Genomic DNA, 26046 nt, shown 5'->3' with positions numbered 1-26046 from the left:
CTTCTGGCTCTGCAGTTGTGCGGAAAGGGTCTGACAGCAGAGCTGCCCTGGGAATCTCCCGAAGCCCTGTCAGGAGGCCCCAGTTCAGTAGGTGTGGGCGAGGCCCAGCCAGAGGATGGGTGAAAGGGCCCTGGTGAATCTGAACTGTGGTGAGTGGGCACCGATGCTGACAAAGCCAGGGAGTGTGCGGGGAGTGAGGCTGCAGCATCACACCAGCTCAGGGCTGCCCTCGGGCAAGGCTGCTGTCACTCGTTAAAGGAGAACCGGCTGACAACTGGAGAGCCACCACAGTCCTGGGGAGGGGCGTGCCCACGGCATCCTGGGCATCCCTGTTCTTCACCGGTTCAATCCTCTTCCAGGGACCTCTGTGAAGACACCACGGGCATGTCTGGCACAACCAGAGCCCAAAACCGTTCTCCATTCCAGCTGTTCACGTGGTGGAACCAGTCAGGGAAGCTCAGCCTTGCCCCTTCTTCTGGAGGCACCTGCGGCCCTCTGCTCAATGCTCCCTAGAATCTCTGAGGGTCCTTGGACTGGCCCCCTGAATCCTTGGGCACAGTCCCCCGGGAACCCTTGGGCCCCTGCTGTCCTTCCTGCATGCAGGTCCAGAGGCCAGTTCCCTTGGCACCCGCTGACAGTGAGGCAAGCAAGGTGAGTTTCTTTCCCCTCTCCCTCCAGCCTGCTCCAGCATGGCCACTGTATGTGGACTGCAGTTCAGAGACCCCCAAGCCCACTCCCTCAGTTGCATACCCAATGAGGGGAGGGCGTCACCAGAGGCCACCCAGCAGGGTAGAGTTGGAACAGTTCCTACCCTGAGGCCCAGAGAGGCCAGCACCGCCCTGGGGCAGAGCTGGGAAAGAAGCAGGTCCACGGAAGATGACTCATGGGGGAAAAAAGCGGTCACTAGCAGTTTGGAGCCTCTGACCAGGACAGGAGAAATGGAATGACTTCCCCCACGACACAGGATCTTCACTTACAGCCCAACAGACCAAAGTCAGACTTACGGAAGAATGCCAGAAGTCAGCAAGATGGATGGAAGGCTCTTTACAGATCCCCTAGTCCACCATTTTACAGATGGCAACACTGAGGCCCAGAGTGGCTCAGGCACGTGAAGGCAAGGCTCAGGCAAGGAGAAGTCAGGGTCTCTTTGCCTCAGCGTCGAGGAGGTCATCCAAGACTGGCCTGGAGAGTGGTGGGGGACAGACCACCAGCTCCAGGGCCACACCCGTCACCCTCACCCCAGTCAGGACTCCAGCAGCATCTCCCTGGAGAAACTGGACCTCATCTCCTCAAAGAGTCAGAGTCACCTCCAGGGCCCATCCTGCCTTCTGCCCCCTGGGCCAGGCTGGGCCAGGCCCGGGCCGAGGGCATTCCACATCAGCCCTCTCAGCACTGCGGTGTGTCCAGGAGAAGCCGAGCTACCATGGCTCCCTGGAGCTCCAGCGGCTGGGCAGGCGATGCAGCCTCATGTCCTCCTTCTGGATGTGCTCGTAGCAGGACTGGCAGGAGAGAGGCGAGGCTGGAGCCAGCTGGCCTGCCAGCCCCCAGCCGCGTGCAGAGGCTTTAGGGCCTAACACGGGTGCACCCGCTCCCAGGTCTGGACCACTGTCTCCAATTCAGCCCTCAGCCACAGTCTGCAAGGAAAGGGGCCCTTCCCTCTCCTCCTGTGCTCAGGGCCGCAGCCTGGAACACACTCAGCCCTGGGGAGCCGAGGGCCGGGATGTGCTCTGCCCACTTTCCCCCACTCAGCCCCTTTTAACGAGGGCTGGAGCAGGGGCTCTGTGAGGACCCCTCCCACGGAGACACACACTAGCTGTGAATTTGAGCGCATCCCCGTGATGGTGTCTGGGGCAAAAGGGGTCTTCCCCAGAAGCCAGGGCATTCCTGCCTTGGCCAACCGCTTCCATCCCTCACCTCCAGGGCCGTGAGCAGGAAGTCATACAGGCCTCCCGTGTGGAGAGGGTCCATCATGTCACGGATCAGGTGGATCTCGGCTCCCAGGTGCTGGATTCTGGAGCACCGCCACCGCCACCACAAGAGGGAGAAGGGGACTCATCAGGACAGGCGCCCAGCAGCTGGGAAGGAGCCCTAGTCTGGGTGGCTAGACACCTGGGCTGTGGTCCCCACTGTGAGTCGTACCCATGGGACCCTGGGTGGGCCTTTCTGGGCCTCAGCTTCCCCATCTGTCCCAAGAAAGGCTGTGCCCATAGACTGTAGTGTTCAAAGGCTTTGCAGTATGTCTTGGTTGGGGGCAGGCAGGGTGGGAAGGGAAGCTCCTGGGCCCACCCCCAGCTGGGGCTCACTGGGCACGAGACACCACGTAGATGAGCAGCGGCAGCAGGTCGTCCATGGGCAGCTTGTGCTCCCGGCCCAGCACCCGCGACACAGTGGCCTCGATTTCCCCGTATGTCCGCTCCAGCACCTCCAGCTTCTCCCGGGGGTCCACCGTGGTGCTGCAGCAGGGTAACTGGCTCCAGATCAAGGCCCTCAGGTTCAGTCCCAAACGGGGTCCCCACACTCCTGCCTCCCACGCCCCTCTCCCCAGGCTGCGGACTCACATCATCTTCTGCAGGCACTCTGTGGCCGACAGGAAGCACTTGTCTCTGACCAGGGAGTATCTCTGTGTGGTCGAGGGAGGGGGTTAGATGAGGCCTCCCCTTCCCAGGGCTGGGGCTGGTCCCCAGGCCCCTGACCACCCACCCCTTCCTCATCACTGGCTTCAGCACAGCTCTGCCCAGAGGGCTGAGCGAGCCAGGGCAAGTCGCAGCTCCACTATAAGTGTCAGTTTACTTGACTGTAAAGTGGGGTAAACGGTCTCCAGGAGGTGGGAGCATCAAGGTGGATAGAGGAGAATCGTAACAGCCAATGGTCACTGGGTGCTGCCCAGTTCTAAGTGCCTTGGTCAACAGCTGCTGAATCCCAGGGCTTGTTGAAACACAAATTCCAAGTTCCCTCCCTGAGTTTCTGACTCAGTACTTTTGGTGTGGGTCCAAGAATTGGTCTTTCTAACTAGTTCCCAGCAACGCTGATGCTGCCAATCCAGCAAGCACACTGAAAACCAGTGCCTCCTCTGTTCCAGCCTGCCCCCTCCTCCCGCAACAATCGCATGAGGCAGGACTAGTACTGCAGCAGTAGGTGCTTCCACAGATGGGGAAACTGAGGGACAGAGATCAAATATTCCACCCACAGCCATACAGTAAAAGGCTGGAGCCTGGGCTTGAGGCTGGTCACTGTGGCTGCACACTCACCCACATGGAAAAGCAGAACAGTGCAGAAAGCCTGCCGTCTTCTCCCTCACCCACCTCTGCGGCCTGAGACCGTGACTATGAGGGCAGCCCAGGGCCCAGCTGAGGCTCAGGCCTCCCTCTCCTGGGCAGGTAACCGGCCCACCCTCTCACCTGATTGGTCGTCAGTGTGAGGTCCTTGAGGGGCCACAAGTGCCTGAAATAAGACGGGAGATGGGAAGCTTTGCCCTCCGAGTCAGAGGGCAAATTCCCTGCATCCCCATGTCCCCCAGGAGGGCGGAGCACGGGAAAGGGGCTGGGGATGCACAATGGCATCTGGGAGGACTTGTGTGGAGCCCAGGCTATAGGAGGCCAGGAGGGATTCCCTGAGAGGGCAGCCCTCCATGCAGCCCCAAAACACAGTGAGCAGAGAGAGGGATGGTGCTGCAGGCCAGGGGACCCTCCTGCACAAAGTCCTGGGGGTCCATCCAGAGAGCTCAGTTGTGGAGACTGATCCAGGGGCTCGGTGAGCTGGCACAGGCTGGCGAGAAGTAGGGATGCCATTCAAGGGAAGTAGAGCCAATGAAGCAGGGAGGCCAGCACGGAGGAGGTGGCACTGAGGCGGCAGAGGAAAACCCTTGGGAAGCTGTGGACAACCAGGTCTCTGGGCTGATGACTGGGCAGATGCAGGAAACATTCACCACAACAGAAAGGGGAACAAGGGTTTTGGGGGAAGGGGGGATAGGAAGCACCATTACCTTGAGAAAAGGGGGACCAGGTATGGGAGGCAGGAGTGCATTCATACCCTCAACACTCAGATCAAAGGGGCATGGAGGATAAAGGATGCTCTGATTACTGAGGGTAGAAGGGAGGCCCTGACCTGCTTCCAGAACAGTCCTCGGTTTCCCCCTTGAGGATCATCCCTCTCCCACTCTCAGTCCAAGAGCTGGGAGCAGGTGATATTACCCCAGCCCCAGCAGTAGATACTGAGGTCAGCCTGGCCAATCTGGGCCACAGCCGGCATTCAGGGGTACATTCAAGAACCTAGCCATGCCAGGGAGGAACTTTAGAGGCTCTGCTAGAGCTGTTGGGAAGGAGACTCCAACTCCTTGTGGGGACTGAGCTGGGAGAGTCTAAACCTCAAGTGACTAGTGCTGTCTGTCACCGCACGGGGAAACCAGAGACACACCAACAGAGAGAGAGAGGGGTCGCTTCCTTTTTCATGCAGCTGAACACCTAGATCCAGCCATACCTGAATCTAGCCGTCCTGGCCACACCCTAGAACTTCATGGGTACATAAGCCAATTAACCTCTTCCCTTTTTCTCTGAAGACTACTGGAGTTGAGTTTGCATCCTCTGCTACGTAAGAACTCTGGCCAAGGTGGCATGGTGGGGAGGCTTACTTCTGCACGTCCAGGAACTCAAGCAGCCTGGCGTCAGGGAAGAGGCTCAGGTGGGCGATGCCCTGGCTGTAGAGGCTGTCTTCTCTCTCATGAAGCAGCAGGTAGAGGGTGAAGAGCTCCGAGTAGAAGCTGGGCAGCATGAGCGGGAGCACCAAGCTGTGCACCCGCAGGTCCCTGAGTGAGAGCCACCAAGATGGCTCAGGGTCAGCAGGGCGCGTGTGGGCGTCTACTTGGGCTGCCCCCAAGAGCCCACAGAAATCCGCATTCCACCTCAGCGTGCCTGCCTCCAGCCTCCCCCATCCCTGAGAAAACCCTTCCCAGCCCCATTCTCAGTCATCTCACAATCAACTGACATCTGTGACCACCTCATGCTCTCATTCAGCTTTGAGAACCAACATGGCAAGCGAGGTTGGGTTTTGATCCGCACTTGACTGAAAGCAAAACCTGGCCCTGATAGATGGGTGACCTGCAGCAAAGCTGTCAGCAGTCATTCCAGGCTAGTCCAATTCGGCCTCCTAGCTTTCTGTGCTTGCTAGGACTCAGGGGGAAGTTCTCCCTAAGGTCTAACCCTGTTTCCCAGGCCTCCTGCAATGCAGTAACAGAAATCCCTCTCTGATCAGGAGCCCAGGGCCTGGGATCTGAAGGCAAGTTGTGAGGTTTGGTCTCGGGGGTACTGGGCCAAGAGATTTAATGACCCACTTAATTCCTGCTCTGTGTGACCTCAGGCTCAGCCTCTGCCGGGCCTCAGTTTCCCCATCTGTGCACAGGAAGAAGGAGGTGCCTGAGGGAGCGGCTCACCCTCCAGGCACCTAAGAGATGAAGCTGGGATAATGTGTTCAGAACAAAGGTGCATTTGATGCATTGTGACAGTGTCCCTTTCCAGGCTGCTCAAGGAACAGAGATCACAGGTCTTTATGATTCCTGAATGGTCAATGAACAGGGTGTGGTCAACAGCATGAATCCCCAACATTGCCTCAGAAACACCTCTCTTCCCTGAGGGAAGTCCCAGAAGCAAGGTACAAGGATCCCCTGGACCTGAGCCTGGCTGCACCAGCAGAGAAGACCCCACAGACTTCCTGGGGGCAGTCACCTTGTCTCTGCATCTTCATCCTCCTCTGGGGCCTGGCCCTTGCGCTGTAAGGCAACCTGCAGCAGGCCCCTGAGAACCAAAGAGAGGGGCGGTGTGGCTGCCATCTCCCACAGAACACGTCCCCAAGGCCAGGCAGGTGGGTTCTGCTCCCAGAACCATGAAGCACGAGGCCAGCAGAGCCCAGCTGCCAAACCTCAGCAGTGAGGGGGATGGGAGTACAGGAGGTCCACGGGAGTCTCCTGGAACCCGGACAGAACGAACTACAGTGTTGAAGGTTTCAGTTTATAACGTTTGATGGGGCCACAGCTCAGCCAGGACAGGACAGGAGATGGGGTGTGAGTCCAGGTCAGGATCAGCCTGCAGTGGGGTTAAAGCCAGCCCAGAGCCTGGCTGGGGCTTGGACTCTGGCTGCAATCAGGCCTTGTTATCACCTCCCCACCGTCTCACTCATATGCTCACCAGTGGCACACTAAACAACCCATCCTCTGTTTCTCTCAATCCAGACCCAAGGCAGAGGCACCATTCCTACCCAGCGCAGCAGGCAGAGCTGAGGCTAGAAAGGGCAGAGCCCCCCGCCCTGGGGACAGGGCAGTGGTTGTCCCCAAGTGCCACCGAGCTCACCTGTAGGCAGCCCAGAGCTCCTGGGCATGCTGCTTCACCTCCTCCTGCGCCAGCCCCTGTAGGTGCTTGTTGGCCCCGATACCTGCGTATGTGGCCTGGAAGGTCAGCATCAGCGTCCGGAGCAGCTTCCCCAGGGGATGCAGAGAGTTGCTCAGAGCCTGGGCAGGGGCGACGGCCACAAAGAGATGCTCAGCACCAGGGCAAGACCCCGCTTCTCAGACAGGAGCCACCGCGGCCTCTCAGCAAGGCCTGTCCCCTGTGGTCAGCACCCTCCCCTGCGGCCTCACCTTCCTGAGGCACTGCTGCAGGGCCTCAGGCTCCCGGTGCTGCAGCAGCTCCTCCAGGAGGTCCTCCATCCTGCCCGCCTGGTCCTCGGGGCAGGTCCTGGGGCACCACACACAATGTCTCACCCATGCCCGGGCCCACCCCCTCCAGAAAGCCTTCTTCCCCCTCCCCACCCACCCAGAGCCCACTGCCCCCAGCCCTGGGTCTGGACACCCCGTGGGCACACACACCCCACACGCCTGGGCCTCACCTCTCACAGCACAGGTACTCCTGCGACTTGCGCAGCTCCCTTGAGCTCTGCACATGGAAGCCCAGCAGGGCCTCCCGCAGGTCCCCAGGGCAGCCGGCACGAACAAAGTCCCGGAAGGGGCCATAGACACCCTGCCAGCGGCTCTCCACGGGGAAGACGCCCTGACCCAGCTGCCTGCGATGGAGGTGGTGGGAAATGTGGACAGGGAGGGAGCCATGTAGGACCCTGTCCAGCCCTTGGAAAGGTGGGGATATCCAGCCTGGCCAGAGTTAGAGCCCCGGTGGGGTGGATGGACTGGGGTATGCAGAGGGGTCTGACCTCCAAGACTCCAGGAGGAGAAACGGGAGGCAGAGAAGGGTCAGAGAGAATCTACTCCACAGTAGAGAAAAGAGACAGGGGCACACAGAGCCCTGGAAAGGAAACAGAAAGATCTGGAGAGCTGGAGGCCAAGTCCAGAGACTGGGGTCTTGGCCTAAGAGAGGCGAGGGCCCAAAGCCCAGGGCTCCCCAACTCTCCCTCCTCCCACACCTGGTTCCTTCCTGAGCTTGATCCTGTCTTGGTCACTAGGCCCAGGAGTCTGGCTGTGTGCGTGTCTGGTGAGCACTGCCCTCCCCTGTCACACTGACAGATATCCCTACACCTGTACCTAACCTGGGCTCATGCCCCTAGGGTATGCCATCCACTTCTAGCTCCTGCTATCAGAGAAAAACAAACATGCTGGGATGACATGTCAGGTAAATCAACTTCTGAAATGCTGGCTGGCACCATTAGAACCACCAACCACATCTCAACAGACATTACAAGAGTCACCACTTGAACACCTGTTTTCCGAAGGAAGAACTCTGTCCCCAGAAGGAAGAAGTCTATCCACTTCTCAAATACCCCATGATAAGGAGTGTGAATCCACTTCCAAGTTTCCCTTTTCACCCTGGCTTCCAGGGAACTCAGAGTCAGGCTAATGCTCAATTATAGTGCCTATCTGCACCTCCTTTTCTTTTAAGCTCAACTCATACTTTAGTTGTCTATTTTATTCTCCTTTGCTTAACTATCTTGTACTTTCCTAGAAAAAAAGCAGAGTCTAAGCAAAGGCTATACATAGCATTTTTCTTCAGTTCTGTGGCATGTGGAGTTATCACCACATAGCCCTTGATTCCCAGAGTCTCTGATAAGGGTTGTGTGACCTGAGTTTTCTGAACTCTCCAAAGAGCTAAGAGGAGGTACAGAAAAGCCCTTCTAACGAGACCTGAGTCTTTGGGGTAGAAACACAGGCACCCACAAGCACAACCCCCAGAAAGGCTCCAGAATGCACAGGCCAGATGGTCAGGCTCTCACCTCTTGCAGGTACTGCTTGGATCTGGAGGGAGGGCAGCTGTGTCCAGCACACCCTGGGTATGCAGTCCTCTCCCTGACACGCTGCCAAAAGAGCCCTCCAGGGTGAAGCCATTGGGGAAGGTGACCTTGCCCTGGAAGCCGGGAGAGGAATGCAGGGATCTGTCCATTTGTCTGTTCAGCTGCCCTTTCACCCAATCATGACAGGACTCATGCCCATCATCCTCGGCCACAAAGGCTGGAAATGGACGGATGGCCTTCCCACCATCCATTCAATCTGCCCCACCCCAAGGGGCTCATAATCCTTCACCCCTGCAGGAGCTCTGACCGAGAGCTGTGCCCACCACCAAGGGACTTGTCTCTGAGGTAGAAGATGGTAAGGGAGTCAGAGTAGGGACTCAGAGGTCAGAGTAGGGGGACCACCACAGAGGCTGGGAGCAGGGAATAAGTCCAGAAGTAGGCAGTGGCCTTAGGGAGGGCGTGAGGTATTACTGGCCCCAAGAAGGGGCAATTCCTTGCTGCACCGGACTGTCCCATTCACAGCATTCTTGGTCTCTATCCATTAGATGCCACCGTACCCTCCAGTCATTACAAAGAGAAAACATCCCCATATGTCCAAAGGCTCCAGGAGGGATACAACTGCCTTCTCCTGGGTCAGCTCGGGCAGAAACTTCCTGAAGGACAATGCCTTCAGGGGATCCCACTCAAGGCACGGATGGTGGTGGTAGAGGGGGCAGATCCCTAATTCTGGAGCCAGTGGGGGAACAAGAGACCACCAGGCCCTCTGCACCCAAGGCAAGCCTGCCTATGCCCTCTTGACTCAAACCCAATCAAACTGTACCTTTGTGGCAGAGAAAGGTCGCTGCACATGCCCCTTAGATATAGTGGAGATGGGAGAGGGCCCCCTACCTTCTCCACCCACCCTCAGTCCTGGGTCTAAGCAAGGAGATTATAGATTCTGGCCAAGGTCACAGCACAGAGTGGAGGAAGGTCTCAGTGGCTCTCACCTTCCCCACGAGGGTCAGGTCCCTGGTAAAAGTGCCCTCGTATAAGGAGTCATCATCAGAGAGAAGGATCCCTGGGCCCTAGAGAAGGAGTGGGGAGGGTAGGAACAGTGGGTTAGGAAGGGCCAGAAGGCTGGGGGTAGAGAGAGGAGAAGGGTCCTGAGCCCTGGCACACCTCCTAGGACTGTGCCCAGGTGGGATGCCAGCCCTTGGACTGCACAAACCCCATGCACCTCGATCCTGGGTTACTCTGACTGACACCCTCAGACCTGGCTTCTCCCCTCCAGCAGCCTCTCAGGAAGTTTTCTGGGGGACCCTTCCTTCCCACCTACAGCTCAAGAAGTGCTGGGCTTTTCCTGAACCATCTCCACTTTCCTGTCACTGATGCCAGGGGCAGCAGAGTTCATCAGGCTCCCTTGCGGCTCTGGTTGCCAGGAAGCTTCAGAGCCAAATGGGATACAATTTGTGTTCTTATTTTTAAATCTATTTTATGTGCCTATTCTTATCTTTTCTTCCTCCTTCAACTCCTTCCAGAACAAAGTGTAGCTAAACAAACAAGCCACAATATCAATAACAGCCATCAGGCCGAGCCATACTATGTGCCAACCACCTGGCAGGGTGTAGGTGAAACAGAAGGTAGGGGTTGATATGCCCACGCTCAGGATACCTGGGCTTGAAACTCATTTCTGTCACTCAACAGAATGTGACACTAGGCAGGTTCTCTGACCTCTCTGAGCCTCACATTTGTCACTTGTACACTAGAGACGACGACACGAACCCCAGGGCTACTGGGAGGATCCCACGAGACCACGCTGGGAGGCCTAGCCCAGAGGTAGGCACCAGGGTTTCCCTGGTGGCTCAGCTGGTAAGGAATCTGCCTGCAATGCAGAAGGAGACCTGGGTTCCAGGAAGATCCCCTGGAGAAGGGAATGGCAACCCACTCCAGTATTCTTGCCTGGAGAATTCCAGACAAGACAGAGGAGCCTGGCGGGCTATAGTCCATGGGGTCACAAAAGAGTCAGACATGACTGAGTGACTAACACTCACACTTTCTTTTTTTCAGGCACCCAGTTAGTGGTCTATAAATGTGGGCAGAGGAGGCTGCTGGCATTCTCATTACCATTCACTTCATTATTGCTATTCCAGTGAGTCATTATAATAAGTAGGTAACCTGAGCTGCTGAAGAGAAAACTGAGGTTGGGAGGGGCAGGGACTCAGCCAAGACCAGGGTAGGCAGGTGGCAGAACTGGATTCTGGCCCAGGGTTGGGCTCGCTCTAGCACATCAGAACCCTGATTCCTGCCCCATCCACCCCTGACCAGCTTCAGTTCAGCTCTGGGGCCCCAGAGCAGGGAGAGGGTGGCTCAGGACACATGTGGGTCACCGTACTCACCACCATCTTGTCTGCCTGGAAGGTGCCCTGGTAGCAGACACCCGCCTGGGTGACCATGACCCCTGGGCCATGGCGCTGGTCAGCCTGCCACATGCCAATATAGCGCTCACCCCTGGGGGGTGGGGGGGAGAGAAGATGGCCGGAGTTGGATCAGAATTGTTCCCACGTACCTTCTGTGTGCTCTGCTGGCATGGGACCAGGGGTGGGGGGGCAAGGGGCAGATAAGGAGCCAGGACATGAATTCACTCAAGTCAGACATGGGGAGGTGAGATTACGACTGACAAGAGGAACAGAGGGTGGAGGAGAAAGGAGGCCTGCCTGGGGGAGGGCATCCTGCAGGCTTCTTGGGAGAGGTGGCAGGAAGGACAGATGGAGTGAGAGTGCCACTGTGACACATGCAAAGCCATGGCGGTACCAGTATATGTCAGATATGTGGGGACGTCCAGTGGTCTAGAGGGCTTCCCTGGCGGCTCCACTGGTAAAGAATCCGCCTGCTAATGCTCGATCCCAGCGTTGGGAAGATGCCCTGGAGAAGGGAACGGCTACCCATTCCAGTATTCTGGCCTGTCCATGGGGTCGCAGAGTCAGACACGACTGAGCGACTTTCACTTCACTTCACTTCAGTGGTCTAGAAGGCTGGGGGGTACACAGGTGTCATGGCACGGATGAGTTCAGAGGAGCAGGAAAGGCCTCGGATGCCAGGCCAAGGACACTGGGCTTTGTCTCAGCCCAGAGAACCTGGAAGGGCTGTGACCCTTTGAGGGGACCAGATCTTGGGGGCACAAACTCCTCTCTGACAGAGCAAAGGGCTGGAGTTGGGCAGGGGGGTGCATCTGCAGTCAAGGTCAGGGTCCCTCAACCTGAGCCTCAGCAGCAACTGAGGGCGTGGAGCGGCAGTGAGGGGCTTCAGAAAGACTCTGGGAGACAGACAGAATGGACCCACTGATGACAGGGAACCCACGCCTAGAGGCATTTGGTCTGTGAGGGTGAGGGTCCTCTCTCCCCTCAATCCTGCTGGGGCTGCTACAGAGTGCTCACCTGTCGCTGTCCTCCTCGACACCGTAGCCACTCCGCTGGCCCCTCTCCCAGTGGCCTGTGTACCGCAGGGGGCGAGGGGCCTGTGGGGCACTCTCAAGGACCCCGAATCCATGGCGCAGGCCCTCCTGGAAGTAGCCCTTGTACACCTCGCTGGTGCTGTACCTGAGGAGGGTCACCAATGGCTGGCCCTGCCTCCCAGAGGACGTGCCCAGCCCACAAGGCTGCCCCCCGTCAGGTGAGGGTCACTTACTCACAGATGCCATAGCCGCACATGCTGCCTTCCCGCCAGTGGCACTTGTAACAGTCAAACTTATCCTCGGAGGCCTGGGGCACCAGGCGGATGCCAAAGCTGCCAGTGTGGGTGGGCAGAGAGGGCGGTCAGCACTGGGGCCACGGCCCTGCCCCAGACACCTGTCACACCCCCTCCATGCCCAGGAGTGTCCCTGCTTCCGAGGGGCCTTCGCAGACAACGAGGAGAATCTTACAGGTGATCAGGTCCCTCTTCTTCCTAAGGGCCTCTCAGGATACCCCACCTCCACCCCACCCCCATGATCCTGAGGGGCCTTCTGGCCCTAGCCCACTCCCTCCATGACCTGCCCTCTCCTCAGAGCCTAGTTTCCCCTTTAGGACAATGAGTGGAGCTGAACCAGACGGCCTCCAAGTTTCTGCTGGAGGTTTGGGAATTTAGGGTGGGGCCAGGCCGGTGACAGTGATGGGGGTGGGAACCCCCACCACGCAGCCCCGTGTCAGCCCCAGCCTTACCCGTGCTCCAGGCCCTGGCAGAAATCCCCCACGTGATTCCGCCCATCTGGCCACTTCAGGGTTCCCCTGGAACACAGTCGAGGTCCACAGTCACAGGTCCATGGGTGTCAGGCCCACCAGACCATCCTTCAGCATACACAAGTCCCCCAGCCGGCCTCCACCGTACACTCTCTCAGAGGCCTCGATTGCCCTTGGACTGGACTCTCTGCTCCCACTGGGCTTCTTCCCTAAGCTCTACGACCCTGTACGGGCTCTCAGCCTTTCCCTACTCCTGGCACAGCTGCCCCTGCAGCCTCACGGAGGGCACTCTACACCCAGAAGGGAAAGTTCTGGAAGCATCCAGGTTGTCTTGTTCCCTTGACCAACAGGAAGCTCAGAGATAACCTTCAAGTTCAAGCCAAGCACTAGGAGTCAGTGGGGTTTCTACCATCCTCATCTCCTCTTCTGACACAGCATTGCTTTTTCTGTGTTTTTGTTCACAGGCTTCCTGAAGCCCTTTCTGGAAGTAGGCAGGGTATCAGAAATGAGTGGAATGCTTGCCAGCAAAACCTTGGCAAGTCCCTTCTGCTTTCTGGGCCTTAGTTTCGCCAGCTGTGGCACAAATTAGGGCCACATTCTTCAAAAGCCTATCTGCCTGTAGAGTCGTATAGATCTGCAGTTGAGGCCAGGCTCCCCCTAGAACCTACCCTGAGGCCTGGAGAAAGTCAAGGTTTCTGCATCTACAAAGGGCATGCTAACACTCCCTCAGGCCATTCTTGTAAGGGCCACCAGAAAATGCTACACAGACACTAGTTGTTCTTTCACCCGCCTTGAAAACAGAACAGTAACTGTGGACCCTGCAGTCCGGCCTCCTGATGCCTGTCCCGGGCTCTCCAGCCTCACTGACATCAAGACTATTTGGCACAAACCTATTATGGGCCACTGCTGTCCAAGAGGACTTAAGAATTGACAGAATTGACCAGAGAGGGTAACAGCCTCTGGTTCATGCCCTGAGGCAATAAGGTCCATCCGGTCCTATGTGCCCCCCAGACTCCCAGGAGGACCCCTGCCTTGCTTGGCCCAGAGCCTCGGTCACTCACTTGCCATGGGGCCTGCCCCAGTACCACTCGCCCTCGTAGGTGGCCTGGCAGAAGCGGCCCTCTGCACGGAAGGTGTATGCTCCACAGCGGCAGGTGGGGGGTTCCGAAGGTTCCAGGCCCGCTCCCAGCACCGGGAAGTCCTTCTTCCCACGCAAGGCCTGGCACACAGCCTGGGTAACCTTCCATTGCCAGACCACCTGGGGGAGGACAGGGGAAACACAGGACAGGTCACTGCTGCTGGAGGCAGCCCCTCCAGGAAGCCTCCTGGGGTGGCTCCAGGTACCACCCCCCACACCCCACTCTGTCACCTGGGAGAACCTCCAACAGTTCCACACTGCTCCCTAGGGCCTCATCCAGATCTGAGATACTGACCTGAAGTTTGGGGCCTTCCCAGAGTGGCCAAACAAAACCATCAAGCAGGCCTCAACACTGGCTTCACAGAGAAAAATACCTGCTCTCTATGGCAGTCTTATGCCTGCATCCAGGCAGACACCTGATTCACTCTGGCCATGGCTCCAGAGGCTTGACATTCCCAAGGAGCCTCCAGGGCAGTATACTTATGCCCTCCCCTTACCCTCCTGTCGCCTTCCCTTCCTCCCCCAATCCTCGTCCCCGAGTTCACAGTCCACCCACACTCACCAGGCCCTGCGGGTCCTTGGAACAAAAGGAGAACTCTTCCTCGGGTGTGAGGAGGTGAAACATGCACCTAGACAGATGGAGGTGATGAGTCGGCCCCAGTTCCATTCAGAAGGGAGCTGCGGGTGGGTCCAAGTCAGAGCCCTGGGGTGGGCAGGTTTCATGGGGTAGAGGAAGGGAAGGCCTGAGGTGTCACTGGAGAGGGGCGCTCACCTGTCCTGCCCAGGTTCTACCCACACCAGCTTCAGATCAAAGGTGTGGATATTGTGGCCCTGAAAGAAGATGGGGCATAGGTGGGCAAGATGCTCACCTATTCTCTGGTTTGGCCTTGCTCCCAAGCACCAGCTCAGCACGCCCCTGGGTGTCCCCAGGTTGCTCGGTTCAGCATGCCCAGCCCTGAGTCCCCCACCACCCCTGCTTGTTCCCATCTCCAGAGCAGCCCCTCCACCTCCCTTCCCACCCAAGACCCAGGATCAGTCTCCCACAACCCCCCACATCCTGCTCCATCAGGGCCACCAGAGTGGTCTTCCGGAAATGCAGCTTGGACCTTGTGAGCCCCTTCTGGAAACCTCCCTGAAGTTCCTACTGCCGAGCCTGACACCTGAGACCACACAGAACAGCCCCAGGTCATGTGCCCCCTCCTTTCTCCACTTGCCACAAACTCTCCTCAGCCTGAACCTTCCCTGTGCTGCTCCTTCTACCTGGAATGTCATCCCTGCTCTGAGAGCCAGACCAAACCTCCCTTCCTCTGGAACATCTTATGTAGTGACCTCTCCCGCCTAGCAATAGCCACAGGAGAAGTGGCCCCAGGCCCAGGCCTGAAGGGGAGGAGGAGCGTGCCAGACATGGGCAAGGACAAGCGAGGGTCCCACAGAGACAACAGGACGTGCCCAGGTCCAGAGGTGAGAAAGGGCTCGGCACCTTTTAGTGAGTGTCTTGTCAGTGTACCTGGAGCACAGAGGGGGCAGTCGGGGCTGGAGGAAAACTCAAACTGCATCAAAACCCCCAAACCAGGCTTCAGGAGACATAGGTTTGGATAGGCAAGTAGCACCCTTTCCATGCCTCAGCCCCCTCATCTCCCCCAGCCACTTGTCTCTTTCCTCCTTTTCTCAACCACTCCCAAGACCTCTGGCCTGCCCCAGCCCACCTGCAGCAGGACGAGGGCATCATCAAAGAGCAGCACGCGCTCTGCCCGCAGTGGGGTGACTGTCACGGGGACGTCCTGGCTGTCTTGCAAGAGTCGGCGAGCAGGGGTGCAGAGTACATCCTGGTGAGGCAAGGAGGGAACTGCAGAGCTCAGGGACCCCCGTTCTTGACATTGCACCAGTCACCCCACTGCCTGCCTCTGCCCCAGGCACCTCCACCCACACTCTGAGCGTCTCCTGGAGGCCCCCAGGTCAGTGATGGGCACTGGGGCTCTGAGCTGGTGGCGCTTCATTCCTGGCTACTCCCAGCAAGACGTCACAACTTCTCTTGAAGCCCTGCTTTGTCCTCCTCCACCCCATCTCAGGCCATGGCCACAACCAAGCCCCCATCAACTCTCACCCAGGCTTCTACAATCCCTGCCTCTCTCTGGCAATTCTTATCCCCTTCATTTGTCCTCCTAATTCTCCGCTCTGGGCCCCAAGCCTGTCATGCCTCGTCAGAGCACAGGGGATTTTCCCCCTGTAGGGGCAGTATAGGCAGTGGCTTGAGGGTGCAATCATTCAGTGACATCCCAGGAGAGAGGGTCGGTTCTGTGACCGCTCTTCCAGAGCCAGCAGCTCACATCCCAGCCCAGGAGGTGCTCAACAAATGAGTGAAGATGGCTGGCCAGAGAAGTGTCACAGACACTTGCTTTAGCCACTGCCCGGTTTGGGTGGGGAAACTGAAGCATGGAGAACGCAGCAGGCAGCTCGAGCCACCCAGGGGGCCCCCACTGGATGGGAGGGTCTTCTCAGAGCGCTCTTCGGGCGTGGAACTCACCCTCAGCCGGCTACTCAGAGTGGGCCAGAGGGCCTGCGTGGCCGTGGCCTGGTCCAGCTCCTGCCTCATGAAGGACTGCAAGTCCCCAAAGAGGCTGGCGGCATGTATCACCAGCTCCCGGGTGGGGTGACACTGTGGGGGGACAGAGCCACAGGGGCGGGGGCTCGTCAGAACCTTCCCCCACTCTGGGATGACTGCCCCAGCCCTGCCCTGGCCCATCTGGTCAGGAGTTTGTTCTTTTCTCCCTGCTGGCTCTTCCTCTGAGGAGAGGTCAGCAGAAGGATGCCTCCGGGGGATTCAGGACCATCTGATGATGCCCCACCTGGGCCTGGGCCACGTGTCCTCACACCCAGCACATGAGTCTACATCTGCTCTCTGGGTCTCCGCTGGCTCCGCCAGGGAAGGCCCATGTAACTCAGATACCCCAGGGCAAGGACATGGCCCTTCAAACCCCCAGAACAAGATGATATCCCCAAGGCAGGCCAGGTCCTTTTCAAACAAGGGGTTCCTGAGTAAGGGGTTCCCGAGTAAGGGGTTCCCTGAGCCAGAGGCCCATTTCTCCTGTCCGTCAGCTTCCTCACAGAGGCAGGTCTGGTAAGCATCGATACCACCCTGGCCCCCTGCCCCCGGCACCCCTGCTACCTACCTCCCCGACGGTGTCCCCGAGGCTCAGCAGGAGGAGCACATACTGCTGCACGTGATGGGCGAGTGGCTGGCGGAGGGCCTGGAGCAGGGCCGTGCCCACCGAGCCCTCGGAGCTCAGGCCCGACAGGACTTGCCGCAGCGCCTTCCGCTGGCCCCGCCAGTACTCACTGAGTGGAGGGAGGGCCAGCACCCCGTCACTCTCCCCTCCTCTGTTCCCGCACCCACCACCATTGCCCCCTTGCCCTGGCTAATCCCTCAGATCCCAGGACCAATCCCAGACCCCAAAGCTCTCTCCCATGAGAACAGTGGCTGAGGTTTGGGAGGAGCGTCTCAGAGACTGAAGGGATCACTGATGACAGCAGCCCTCCCTGAGCAGGAATTAGGAATGCTCCCCTGCCCCAGGGTCACTCCCGCTAGTTGGTGTCTCTGGCTTCTGTTCACAGCCTCCTGAGGCTTCCCTGCCCCTCTTCACGGGTGTGGATCAGCGTGGGGTTGCCAGAGCCAGGAGCGCTCAGGATGAATCCTGGGGTGTGACACTCACTGCTCTGGGGTCGTGGCTTCCCCACGTCCTCTCTCCCAGACACGCCCCTCTCAGAGGCCCACCGCAGTGCCGTGCTCACCTCCTCCTCTTCACTGCCTTCTGAAAGGCTTGCACTGCCACGCAGCATGTGTAGGACTCGATGTACCTGTAGGTAGTACCAGGGATACCCTGCAGGCCCCACCCTCAGCTCCAGACCCAAGGGCCTGCCCTTCTGGGGTTCCTAGATCCTACCCGCTGAGTGGCTACAGCCCTGAGGGGCCTGGCTCTGGGCACTGCTGATCTTGAGTCCTCACTGACTCAACTGGACAATTCTAACTCAGTCTTTCTTCCCTGGGAGGTCACCAGGCTAAGATCTGGGGTGTCTGAGCCTGCCACAGGGCCGAGTGCAAATCTTTGCTGAAGCCCTGAGCCAGGTGAGTCCCAGCGCCAGCCCCCAGCCCACCGGGGCTGTCTTACTCCAGGTGGACCTGCAGGACACGGTCCGCGCTCTGCAGCAGCAGCAGGGACTCCAGGCCGACAGCTTCGGGGCCGCGCAGCCTCTCCCGCAGCGAGTGCAGGCTTTCCTCCGTCACGTCCCACAGCTGCTGGGAGCTCCTGTGCAGCTGCTGCAGGAGCTGCAGGCACTCTTGGCCCCAGGGGTCTGAGGCCTCTGGACCTGGGGCAGGAGCACAAGCACCCTGTGAGGGGGAACAGGGCCGCTCCACCGTCCAGGGAGCACACACAGGCCCTGGCTGGTCACCCAGGAGCAGCAGCCCCACGAGCCCTGGAGGTCCTTGGGACAGGACTGGAAGCCCACGTGCCCCCTGGAGCTCAGCAAGGGACGGGCAGGCTGCAGTAGTGGGTGGCACCCTTGTGGGTTAAACAGGGGCACATTTCCACCTCCTCATTACATAGGGGCAGCACTGATGATCTATGGCCACTGAGTACACACATTCCCCGAGTTTCAGAACTTCCTCAGGTCCAGAATGTGCAGTGATCCCCTGCCATTTACAGACACGCCGATACAGCTCCTGAGATGAAGGCACCTGCCTAAGATCACTTCACAGACTGGGCATCCTGCCTTCCAGTCACGCCCTGGGTGACAGCAAGATGAGAATTTGGGCAGAGAATCCAGACCTGTGTCCTGGGAGAGATGGAATACTGTCTCCATGCACAGCAGACCTAGGTTAGAATGGGGTTCAGAGCCTAGCTCCCCGGGGTCCCTTTGAGAAGGAAGCAGCCAACAATTGGGCGTGAGAACCCTGGACTCATCGAAAGCCATCCACTTCAAATGCCACCGCTCCCATCTGCAGTTGAGAAAGCCGTAGCTCAGAAGATCCAACCAGGGAGGACTCCTGTCCCTAGGAGGATGGTTCCTGTGGCCCCCACCTTTTTCACTGGAGAGCCTCAACTCACCGGCCTCAAGAAGGGGCTGGAGGACAAGGCTGTTGATGCGGGCAAGGGTGGCTGAGAAAACCTCCTCCAGCCGCAGCAGGGCCGCCTCCTCTGGGCTGCACATAGCCAGGGTGCCAGACTCAGGCCTGTGGACAGAGCACAGATTAGAGCAGCTGTGGGAGCACGGTCAGTGCTCATCTCAGGCCAGATGCCCAAAAGCAAGGCCCAAGACCACCCCACCTCAGAACTGAGCAGGGAGCCCAGGTCACCCCAAAGGCGAGTTCTAAACAGACCAGTGACTCCTATTTATGCTCTACTTGGACCCAGTTGAGGGGAGCCTGAAGGAGTAGTAGAGAGGGCTCAGAATTGCCAAAAGAAACATCTATTTTTACCCAAAAGGCAGATGTTCCTTAAGCCCTCTGGCTTGTTCATTCCCCTGCTCAAACACCCACCATGGCTCCCAAGGGCTCAGAGTAACATCTAGTAGTGATCTGACCTAGCCCCCTCTCCACAGAGTCTCTGGAAACAAGGATATTGTCAGAAGGGCACAGCCTTTTTCTCAAGGTCATGACTCAGGACCCTCTGTCTTGCCTTATAAACAAGAAGAGGTCTGGGGGAAGTAGGGGACTGCCTGCTGGAGCATAAAGGATGAACAGGAAATAAAAGAGGCAGAGAGGACAAGGCATGCAGGTGAGGGAACCAAGAGCGCAAAGGCTCGATAGCATGAAGACCCAGGCTCGGCAGGGGGCCCACCAAGAGCTGTCTAAGTGGCTGACAGAGGAGCCATGGAGGGGCTCAGAGTCGGGGAGTGGTGATATTCAAAGTGAGACTTGGGGACACGGACTTGGTGACAGCTGCAGACGAGAAGATGCCAAGCAGTGAGAGGGTGAGGTCAGTGTGGGCAGGAGCCAGCCCCTCCATGCTCCCCACCTGGCTGACCCTGCAGGACGGGTCCTACTCCACATGTGGGGGCTTTGGGGATGAACAGGTCTTTGTACCTCCTGCTCTGGAGAGACAGACCCACCAAGAAGGCAGGATCACCTGAGAAAGGAGCCTCCTGACTGGAGAGAGAGGAAGCAAAGGGCCTAGGTTCAAACCCACCACCATAGCCAGGCTGCAGCCTCCAATCAGACACAGCCCTCTCCTACCAGACCTGGTAAACGAGGTCATCTGCCCAGATTTCGTGACTATACATCTTAGGATTGAAAATGAAATACTCTTTTAACCCCAGACTCTCAGACTCAGCCTCTCTCCAACTCTGACATGCTGAGTTTGTTGACCTGGGTGGAACTAGAGACATAATTTGAGGCAATGCTGGCAGATCCAAAAGACCAAATGGGAAGGGGTCTCATCACCTCCCCCCTCCCAGCCCTAAAGGCACTGAAGGGTATTCCAGGCCCCTGGAAGAGCCTATGATTCCCAGGGAATTGGCTCTGGGGCAACAAAGTGAGACAAGTGTCTCAGAACTCTGGCCACGAGCCCAGGCATTCCTGCCCCACCTTTCCTCCTGTTGTTGTTTCAGGAGGGTGAGGCCTTGGGAGGGAGAGGCAGGAAGGAGAAATGACTGGACACCCAGCAGCAGCCTTCTTCTCTTTCTGCTGGCCCTGCAGCAGCCCCAGGCTGCTTTGGAGGACTAAGGGAAGGTTGCTCCAAATCAACTCAGACAGACCAAGCGACCCCAGCCTAGGAGTCAGAGGTGCAGCAAGTGTTGCCTGGGCCCATCTGACTCTCACCCACATCTCCAGAAACTGGTGGAAGGAAAGACCCTTTGGAAGGTGACCTTTCCAACCTTAGCTGGCAGTCTGTCAGGGTCAGAGCTAACAGGTGAGGACACTGGCTAAAAGTGAAGGGGGGAAGGTGTGGTTAAGATAGGAGGTACAGACTAGAGACCAGATCAGGGTGAGCTGGGGACCTGCAGCATATAACTCACTGTTGGGAGGCCTTGAACATCAGATCCCAGATACTATTTGGGGCCCACCCCAGCCAATGCCACATTCGAGATGCTCTTCTCCCCCTCAGGTTTCCTCCCCTTGCCACATGGGGCTGGCAGTTGCTACCCCAACCCCAGATGCGTGGCTCACACATCAGGAGCTCCCACAGGCCCCTTCTGACCTCTGCCCAGTCTTGGCCATTTCCCAGCTTATCCAGAGCCTTGCTCATCTCTGGGCCTCAATCACCTTCTCTATGAAATGGAGAAGACTAAATTATAGCTTTTTACTCTGACTAAATCACAGCTTTTTTAGTCTTCCCTAGAAAGGATAACGGAGAAGGCAATGGCACCCCACTCCAGTACTCTTGCCTGGAAAATCCCATGGATGGAGGAGCCTGGTAGGCTGCAGTCCATGGCGTCACTGAGAGTCGGACACGACTGAGCGACTTCACTTTCACTTTTCACTTCCATGCACTGGAGAAGGAAATGGCAACCCACTCCAGTGTTCTTGCCTGGAGAATCCTAGGGACGGGGGAGCCTGGTGGGGGCCATCCATGGGGTCGCACAGAATCGGACATGACTGAAGTGACTTAGCAGCAGCAGCAGCAGAAAGGATAAAGGAGCTTCCCTGGTGGCTCAGACAGTAAAGAATCTGCCTGCAATGCAGGAGACCCAGGTTCAGTCCCTTGGTCGGGAAGATCCCCTGGAGAAGGGAATGGCAACCCACTCCAGTATTCTTCCCTGGAGAATTCCATGGACAGAGGAGCCTGGCAGGCTACAGTCCACAGAGTTGCAGCCAGTCAGTCATGACCGAGTGATCAACCCTTTCAGAAAGGATAAACTGATGGAGGGGAGCTCCTCTGGTATGGGGACCTGTTTCTCAGCTTCCCTTACCTTTCAGTGCAGCCTGGGGCCCCTGGAGCTGAGTCTTACAGACCCAGACTGGCAACACTATTCTGGGATCCTTCCAGGTCTGTGGCCCCAGAAGGATCTCCTACCTTTGAGTCACACTGCCCAAAGGAAAGGCCAGAGGCTAAGCATTGCTGGTGAGGTGGTGGGTGGGGAGAAAACTGCATTTGAGGCTAAAAACATCTGGTCTGGTAGTCCTGAAAGCCTCTGCTCCCAGGCTAGGAAGCTCCCAGGCTTCATCCCAGGGGCAATGAAATGTGAGGGCAGGACCCAGGCCAGGCATGAGTGTGCCTGAGTGTGTACGAGGAAGGAGAAAGAGGTGCTGAACCTAACACCACAGAGACCCAGCAGGAGTCTCCTCCCTCAAACAGCAGTCCCATCACCAAGCCACGGCTCGCTGGTTAAGGGCATGGCCTTCTTACCCTCTCACTCCATCCAGTTCTAAGGTTCCTTAGGAGTCTGCACAGGAGGTACATATGGGGAAGCTGAGGCCCAGGAAGGAACGGGAGGGCCCAAAGACACTAACTATAGAGCACATACATGGCTCAGACCCAGGCCTCCAGCTCCCAGTCCCATGAAGCTCACTTGAGCTAGGCAGTTCAGAAAGGCTGGGCGACTCACCTCAGGGCACACAGCAAATACCTAGGCGCCCCAGGCAACTTTCACGGTCACCATGGAGCAGGATGAGGACAGACTGGCTAGCCTTGGCATGCCCAGGTGAGTCAGCTGCTGGTCCTTGCAGCTATCTAACCAGCAGCCAGACCTGCTAGCTCACTCTGGCTCGCTCGCTCGCTCTCTCTCTCTCTCTCTCTCTCTCTCTCTCTCTCGCATTCTTGGCCTCTGTCCACGCTGGGTCCCTTTCTCCCCTGCCTTCTCCAAGGCCTGGCCCCTCAGGCCCCTTGGCCACACCCTGTCTGTGATTTCCTGGTCAGCAAGGAAGTGCTGCCTGCTGCAGAGGCTTTTTCCTGGGCTGCCTTGGAATCCCCTTGATTATCCAGCAAGCTGGGGCAGTAGACAGAGAGAGGAGGGAGGAGCTGCCCTAGGGAGGGGGCGCTGAGCTGTCATAGCTGACAGGTCCCCACCTGGACCTCTCCCCCACACCCTTCCTCTGGGCCTCAGTGGCTCCAGGCACCTTGTCCTAGACCCCACCCCTCATTTTTTCACAGCCTTCCTTCCTCTCCCTGGCCAGGCACACGCAGTCACTGGAACTTCCCAAACATGGGATCGTGTTCCAGTCACCAGGCGTTTGCCCATGCCATTCTCCCTGTGGCAACACTAGACTGCGTCACCTCCTGGCACCAAGTCCCTCAAGCTGGGTGCTGCCCACGAGGTCGCCCCACAGCCCAGACCAAGCCCCTGGGCACTGCCCTCTTGTCAGGCACGGGACCAGGGAGGCTGTCCCATGGTGACAGGGTGACCAAGGGGCAGGGAGGACGAAGCTGAACCCCGCTGGGAGGGAGGCGCCTTCGGACAAACTCTGACGGGCCCCAAGCGAGCGTGAGTGCCGCTGAGGACTGAGCAGTAGTGGAGGGGCGGCGCGCGGCGGCCCGAGGGGGCGCAGAGACGAAAGTCTCACCTGGAGCGAGGAGAGAGGACAGCAAAAGGGCTCTGCCCCAGACGCGCGACCTCCACCCCGCCCTTACCTGTGAGGCGCGGGAACCCACGCGGGGGAGCGCGCTGCGGTTGCTTGCTCGCGGACGCCCGCCCCTCGCCGGCCCCGCCCCCTCGCCGGCCCCGCCCCTCGCCGGCCCCGCCCCCACTCCTTCCAGGCCCGGCTCCCTAAGGCAACTCCGCCTCCCCTGCCTCCGCCCGGCCTCGGGATGTTGCTCGTGGTCCAGGACAGGGATCGGCAGGGAGGAGGCGGGAGGTGGCGTCAGTCTGCCCCGCCCACGAGGCCTCTGCTGAGGTCTCAGTTTGGCGTCCTCTAGGGTCTGGGACGCAGTCGGGGTGGGAGAAGGAGGAGAGAAGGTGGGAAATTGCCCGCCCCAGCCAACACGCACACGCACACTCACACGCACACGCACACGCTCACGCTCAGGAGAGCCCAGCTACGCCTTAGGAAACATCCTGGAGGGGTCTTTCCCTGTTCCACGCATCTGCGTCCCTCCCCGCTGCCCCGCCATTCTGACGCCCTGCGTACCTAGCTGCACCGGATGGGTTCCTGAAACCTGTGGCCGAGAGGAGGGTAAACCGAGGCTGCTCCTGGTGGCCAGGATGTCCTTGGCCAGCCGCCACTCTTGTCTGAATGACCTTGGGGAAGTCTCCTGCCCCCACTCCCGACTCTCAACATAGCCCGGTAGACCGTGAAGTCAGCGAGCGGTTGTCTGCGTGCCAGGGCCTGCGACCTTGGGAAAGGTGGCAGGAAGCCTTGTCCTGGAGGACCTCCTGGGAGGGGGAGGACCCACGGTTCAAGCCTGTAACAAAGTAGCCCGCTGTCTTCCTCTGGGTCCTCCAATCACTTCCTGCAGCCTGAGGATTCTAGGGGATAACCGTGTCACTGACAAGACTGAGGTCAAGAGGGCCCCTCCAGAGACAGGCAGTGGAAATGAAGAAAGGATGTGGGCTGGTCTTCCCTCACTCACTCCCCACTCACTGGATAACATCACAGGCATTCCCAAGCCCAGTTTTACTGTCTCATAAACGGGGCAAGACCTGCCCAGCCTTCCTTCCAGGGTTGTGGGTAATTTGAAATGCCCTGGCAGTGCCCCAAAGACAGCTTCTACTGGGTCCACCTGCTCTTTGCCGCCTGCAGTACCCCAAGGCCCTTACCCAATCCCATCACGGATGTGCACATACCCACCTGAACTTCTCCCCCTCTACACACACATGATTCCACAGTACGTTCACCTGTGTCACATGGACCCATCTGCTATTGAACCCACTGGCAGGGCTTCTGTGTTGCACAACTTGGGTGGCAGCTCTGTCCATAGGCACATGTGTGCAGACTCATACACTGCTCCACGGAACACACACTGAGACTCAGACCCATGCACGCAGACAGGTCAGTGCAGAATACTTGTGTACTCCAATGTACTTGAGTGCCCCTGGACACAAGTAAATGCTGATGAACACACAGATCTCACCCAGGCCTGGCTCAGCCCCAGAGCTATTTTGGGCCAGGCCCAAGGCCAACAAGGTCAGAGGCTGCCAGCTCCCAACAGGCCCCAACCACTGTGTCACAGGCCTCAGCCTCCCAGCCCCCACACCAGCCTAGGCTGAGTCCAAGATGCACTGGATCTCAGCCTGGCTCTGTAACAAGAGGGATCCTCCCTTCCTACCTGCTGCTTCCCTAGAGCTGAACTTGGAACTCTGGGGTTTCAGACTCCAGAAGAGAATGTCTGCAGGGTCCCCTGGCCACTGCCAAATGACTCTGCCCACAGCTTCCAACCCAGAGGCCCTAGAGGCTGGACTGGATCCCTACAGGAAACCCACAGGAGCTAAAAATAATACGCAAGGGACAAATAGGCTTCTGCAGGCCAGCGTTCATGCCACCATGTATAGGGGGACACTATCTTTCAGAGAAGCCAGGCTGGAGAGCTTAGGGGTCCAGAGCTCTGTTTCCCCAGACCTGATGGGCCCAACTGGGAGTGGAGCATAGAGTATGTGTGGCCCCTCAGAAATAGAAACAGTACTGAACAGTGAGCAGAGCTCACTGGATTACAAGCTGAAAACTGAGTTTGAGGCCCCAGTTCCTGAGTGACCTTAGGTAGGACACAACCTCTCCCTAGGCTTCAATTCTCACAAGTAAGCAGAGGAGAGGAGTAAAAAGGTGGGAAAAGCTTTAACTTTCAGGATGTTCCTTTCACCATGGTGTTTAACATTGGAGAATTGGAAACACACAAGTATTCGAGAATAGGGAACTGATAAAGTATAGCTGAGGATTTGTGCTTGGTTTGGGGGTTTGTTTTTCTGCCTGCACCACAGGGCATGTGGGATCTAAGCTCCTTGACTAGAGACTGAACGCGTACACCCTGCAGAGGAGGTACAGAGACCACCAGGGAATTTCCTCTACATGGGTTTTATACAGTGTAATTTCAGACTGCCTTTAACAACGATAGCAATAATGATGGTGACTTGCATTTACTGAAGGTTTGTAATGTGCGGGTGCCACGATACTGTAGTTATACCCATTTTACAGATGAAGGGTTGAGGCTTAGAGAGATTCACTAACCCACCGAAGGCTCGCAGCTGTCAATAGGAACATGACCCAGAAGTCTTCATTTTAAGCTTTAATAACTTCAGAAGTTATAAAATATAAAGCTCAAACTTATAAAAAACAATTTGAAAGTTTCATCACATATCTTCTTTAAGCTGATTTCATCGTGAACTTTGGATAACTAATTTTTGGTCATGTTTTGTCATCTTCAGAGGCAGAAAAGGAACTTCAAATAAATTTTCAAATGGGGTCTCTTGTAAGTTTATAGCTTTATACTTCTGAGGTTATTAAAGCTTAAACCTACACTAACCCTTCGGGTCCACATTGTTATTTTAAGTCCATTTGACTCCAAAGCCTGCATGACAGTACTGACATTGTGTTTAGGGAAGGTGGGGATCTAGGATGTTGTACTG

General features: G+C 57.6%; 1 protein-coding gene across 11 annotated transcripts; it reads right to left on the bottom strand.

Annotated features, from left to right (window-relative positions):
* Window positions 1–1029: 1029 nt before the first annotated feature.
* ALS2CL (ALS2 C-terminal like) lies at window positions 1030–24290 on the bottom strand. 11 transcript variants are annotated; one of them, XM_006071568.3, is made up of 26 exons: window positions 23618–24290; window positions 18660–18784; window positions 17721–17919; window positions 17344–17409; window positions 16725–16890; window positions 16079–16210; window positions 15261–15380; window positions 14327–14385; window positions 14117–14183; window positions 13478–13674; window positions 12399–12464; window positions 11887–11985; window positions 11637–11798; window positions 10599–10710; window positions 9210–9287; window positions 8206–8336; window positions 6874–7047; window positions 6626–6722; window positions 6339–6496; window positions 5718–5786; window positions 4628–4801; window positions 3399–3441; window positions 2559–2620; window positions 2304–2453; window positions 1915–2011; window positions 1030–1499 (listed from the first exon to the last, which is right to left on the bottom strand). In XM_006071568.3, exons 2-26 carry the CDS (start codon window positions 18760–18762, stop codon window positions 1419–1421), a joined length of 2862 nt encoding a protein of 953 aa, XP_006071630.1. In that variant the 5' UTR covers window positions 18763–18784; window positions 23618–24290; the 3' UTR covers window positions 1030–1418. The 11 variants fall into 11 exon arrangements, 10 of the variants coding, with proteins under 10 accessions (XP_006071630.1, XP_044790248.1, XP_006071628.1 ...); XM_044934313.1 differs by lacking the exon at window positions 23618–24290 and adding an exon at window positions 23121–23212 and having other exon boundaries at window positions 1030–1534; XM_006071566.3 differs by lacking the exon at window positions 23618–24290 and adding an exon at window positions 23121–23212.
* Between the last annotated feature and the right edge of the window lie 1756 nt (window positions 24291–26046).

The sequence above is a fragment of the Bubalus bubalis genome, chromosome 21 (assembly GCF_019923935.1).
Source record: "Bubalus bubalis isolate 160015118507 breed Murrah chromosome 21, NDDB_SH_1, whole genome shotgun sequence".
NCBI classification, from domain to species: domain Eukaryota; kingdom Metazoa; phylum Chordata; class Mammalia; order Artiodactyla; family Bovidae; genus Bubalus; species Bubalus bubalis.
The sequence above is the reverse complement of the archived record's forward strand: the minus strand, read 5'-3'. Positions and strand labels throughout refer to the sequence as shown.

Bases quoted from the DNA above. Each gene is read 5' to 3' on its own strand.
- ALS2CL (XM_006071568.3), bottom strand. From the start codon at position 18,762: ATGTGCAGCCCAGAGGAGGCGGCCCTGCTGCGGCTGGAGGAGGTTTTC. The intron at 3,442-4,627 runs GTAAGCCTCCCC...GTCTTATTTCAG, and splicing joins GAGTTCCTGGACGTGCAGAA to GCACTTGTGGCCCCTCAAGG. The intron at 2,454-2,558 runs GTGAGTCCGCAG...ACCCTGCTGCAG, and splicing joins GAGTGCCTGCAGAAGATGAT to CACCACGGTGGACCCCCGGG.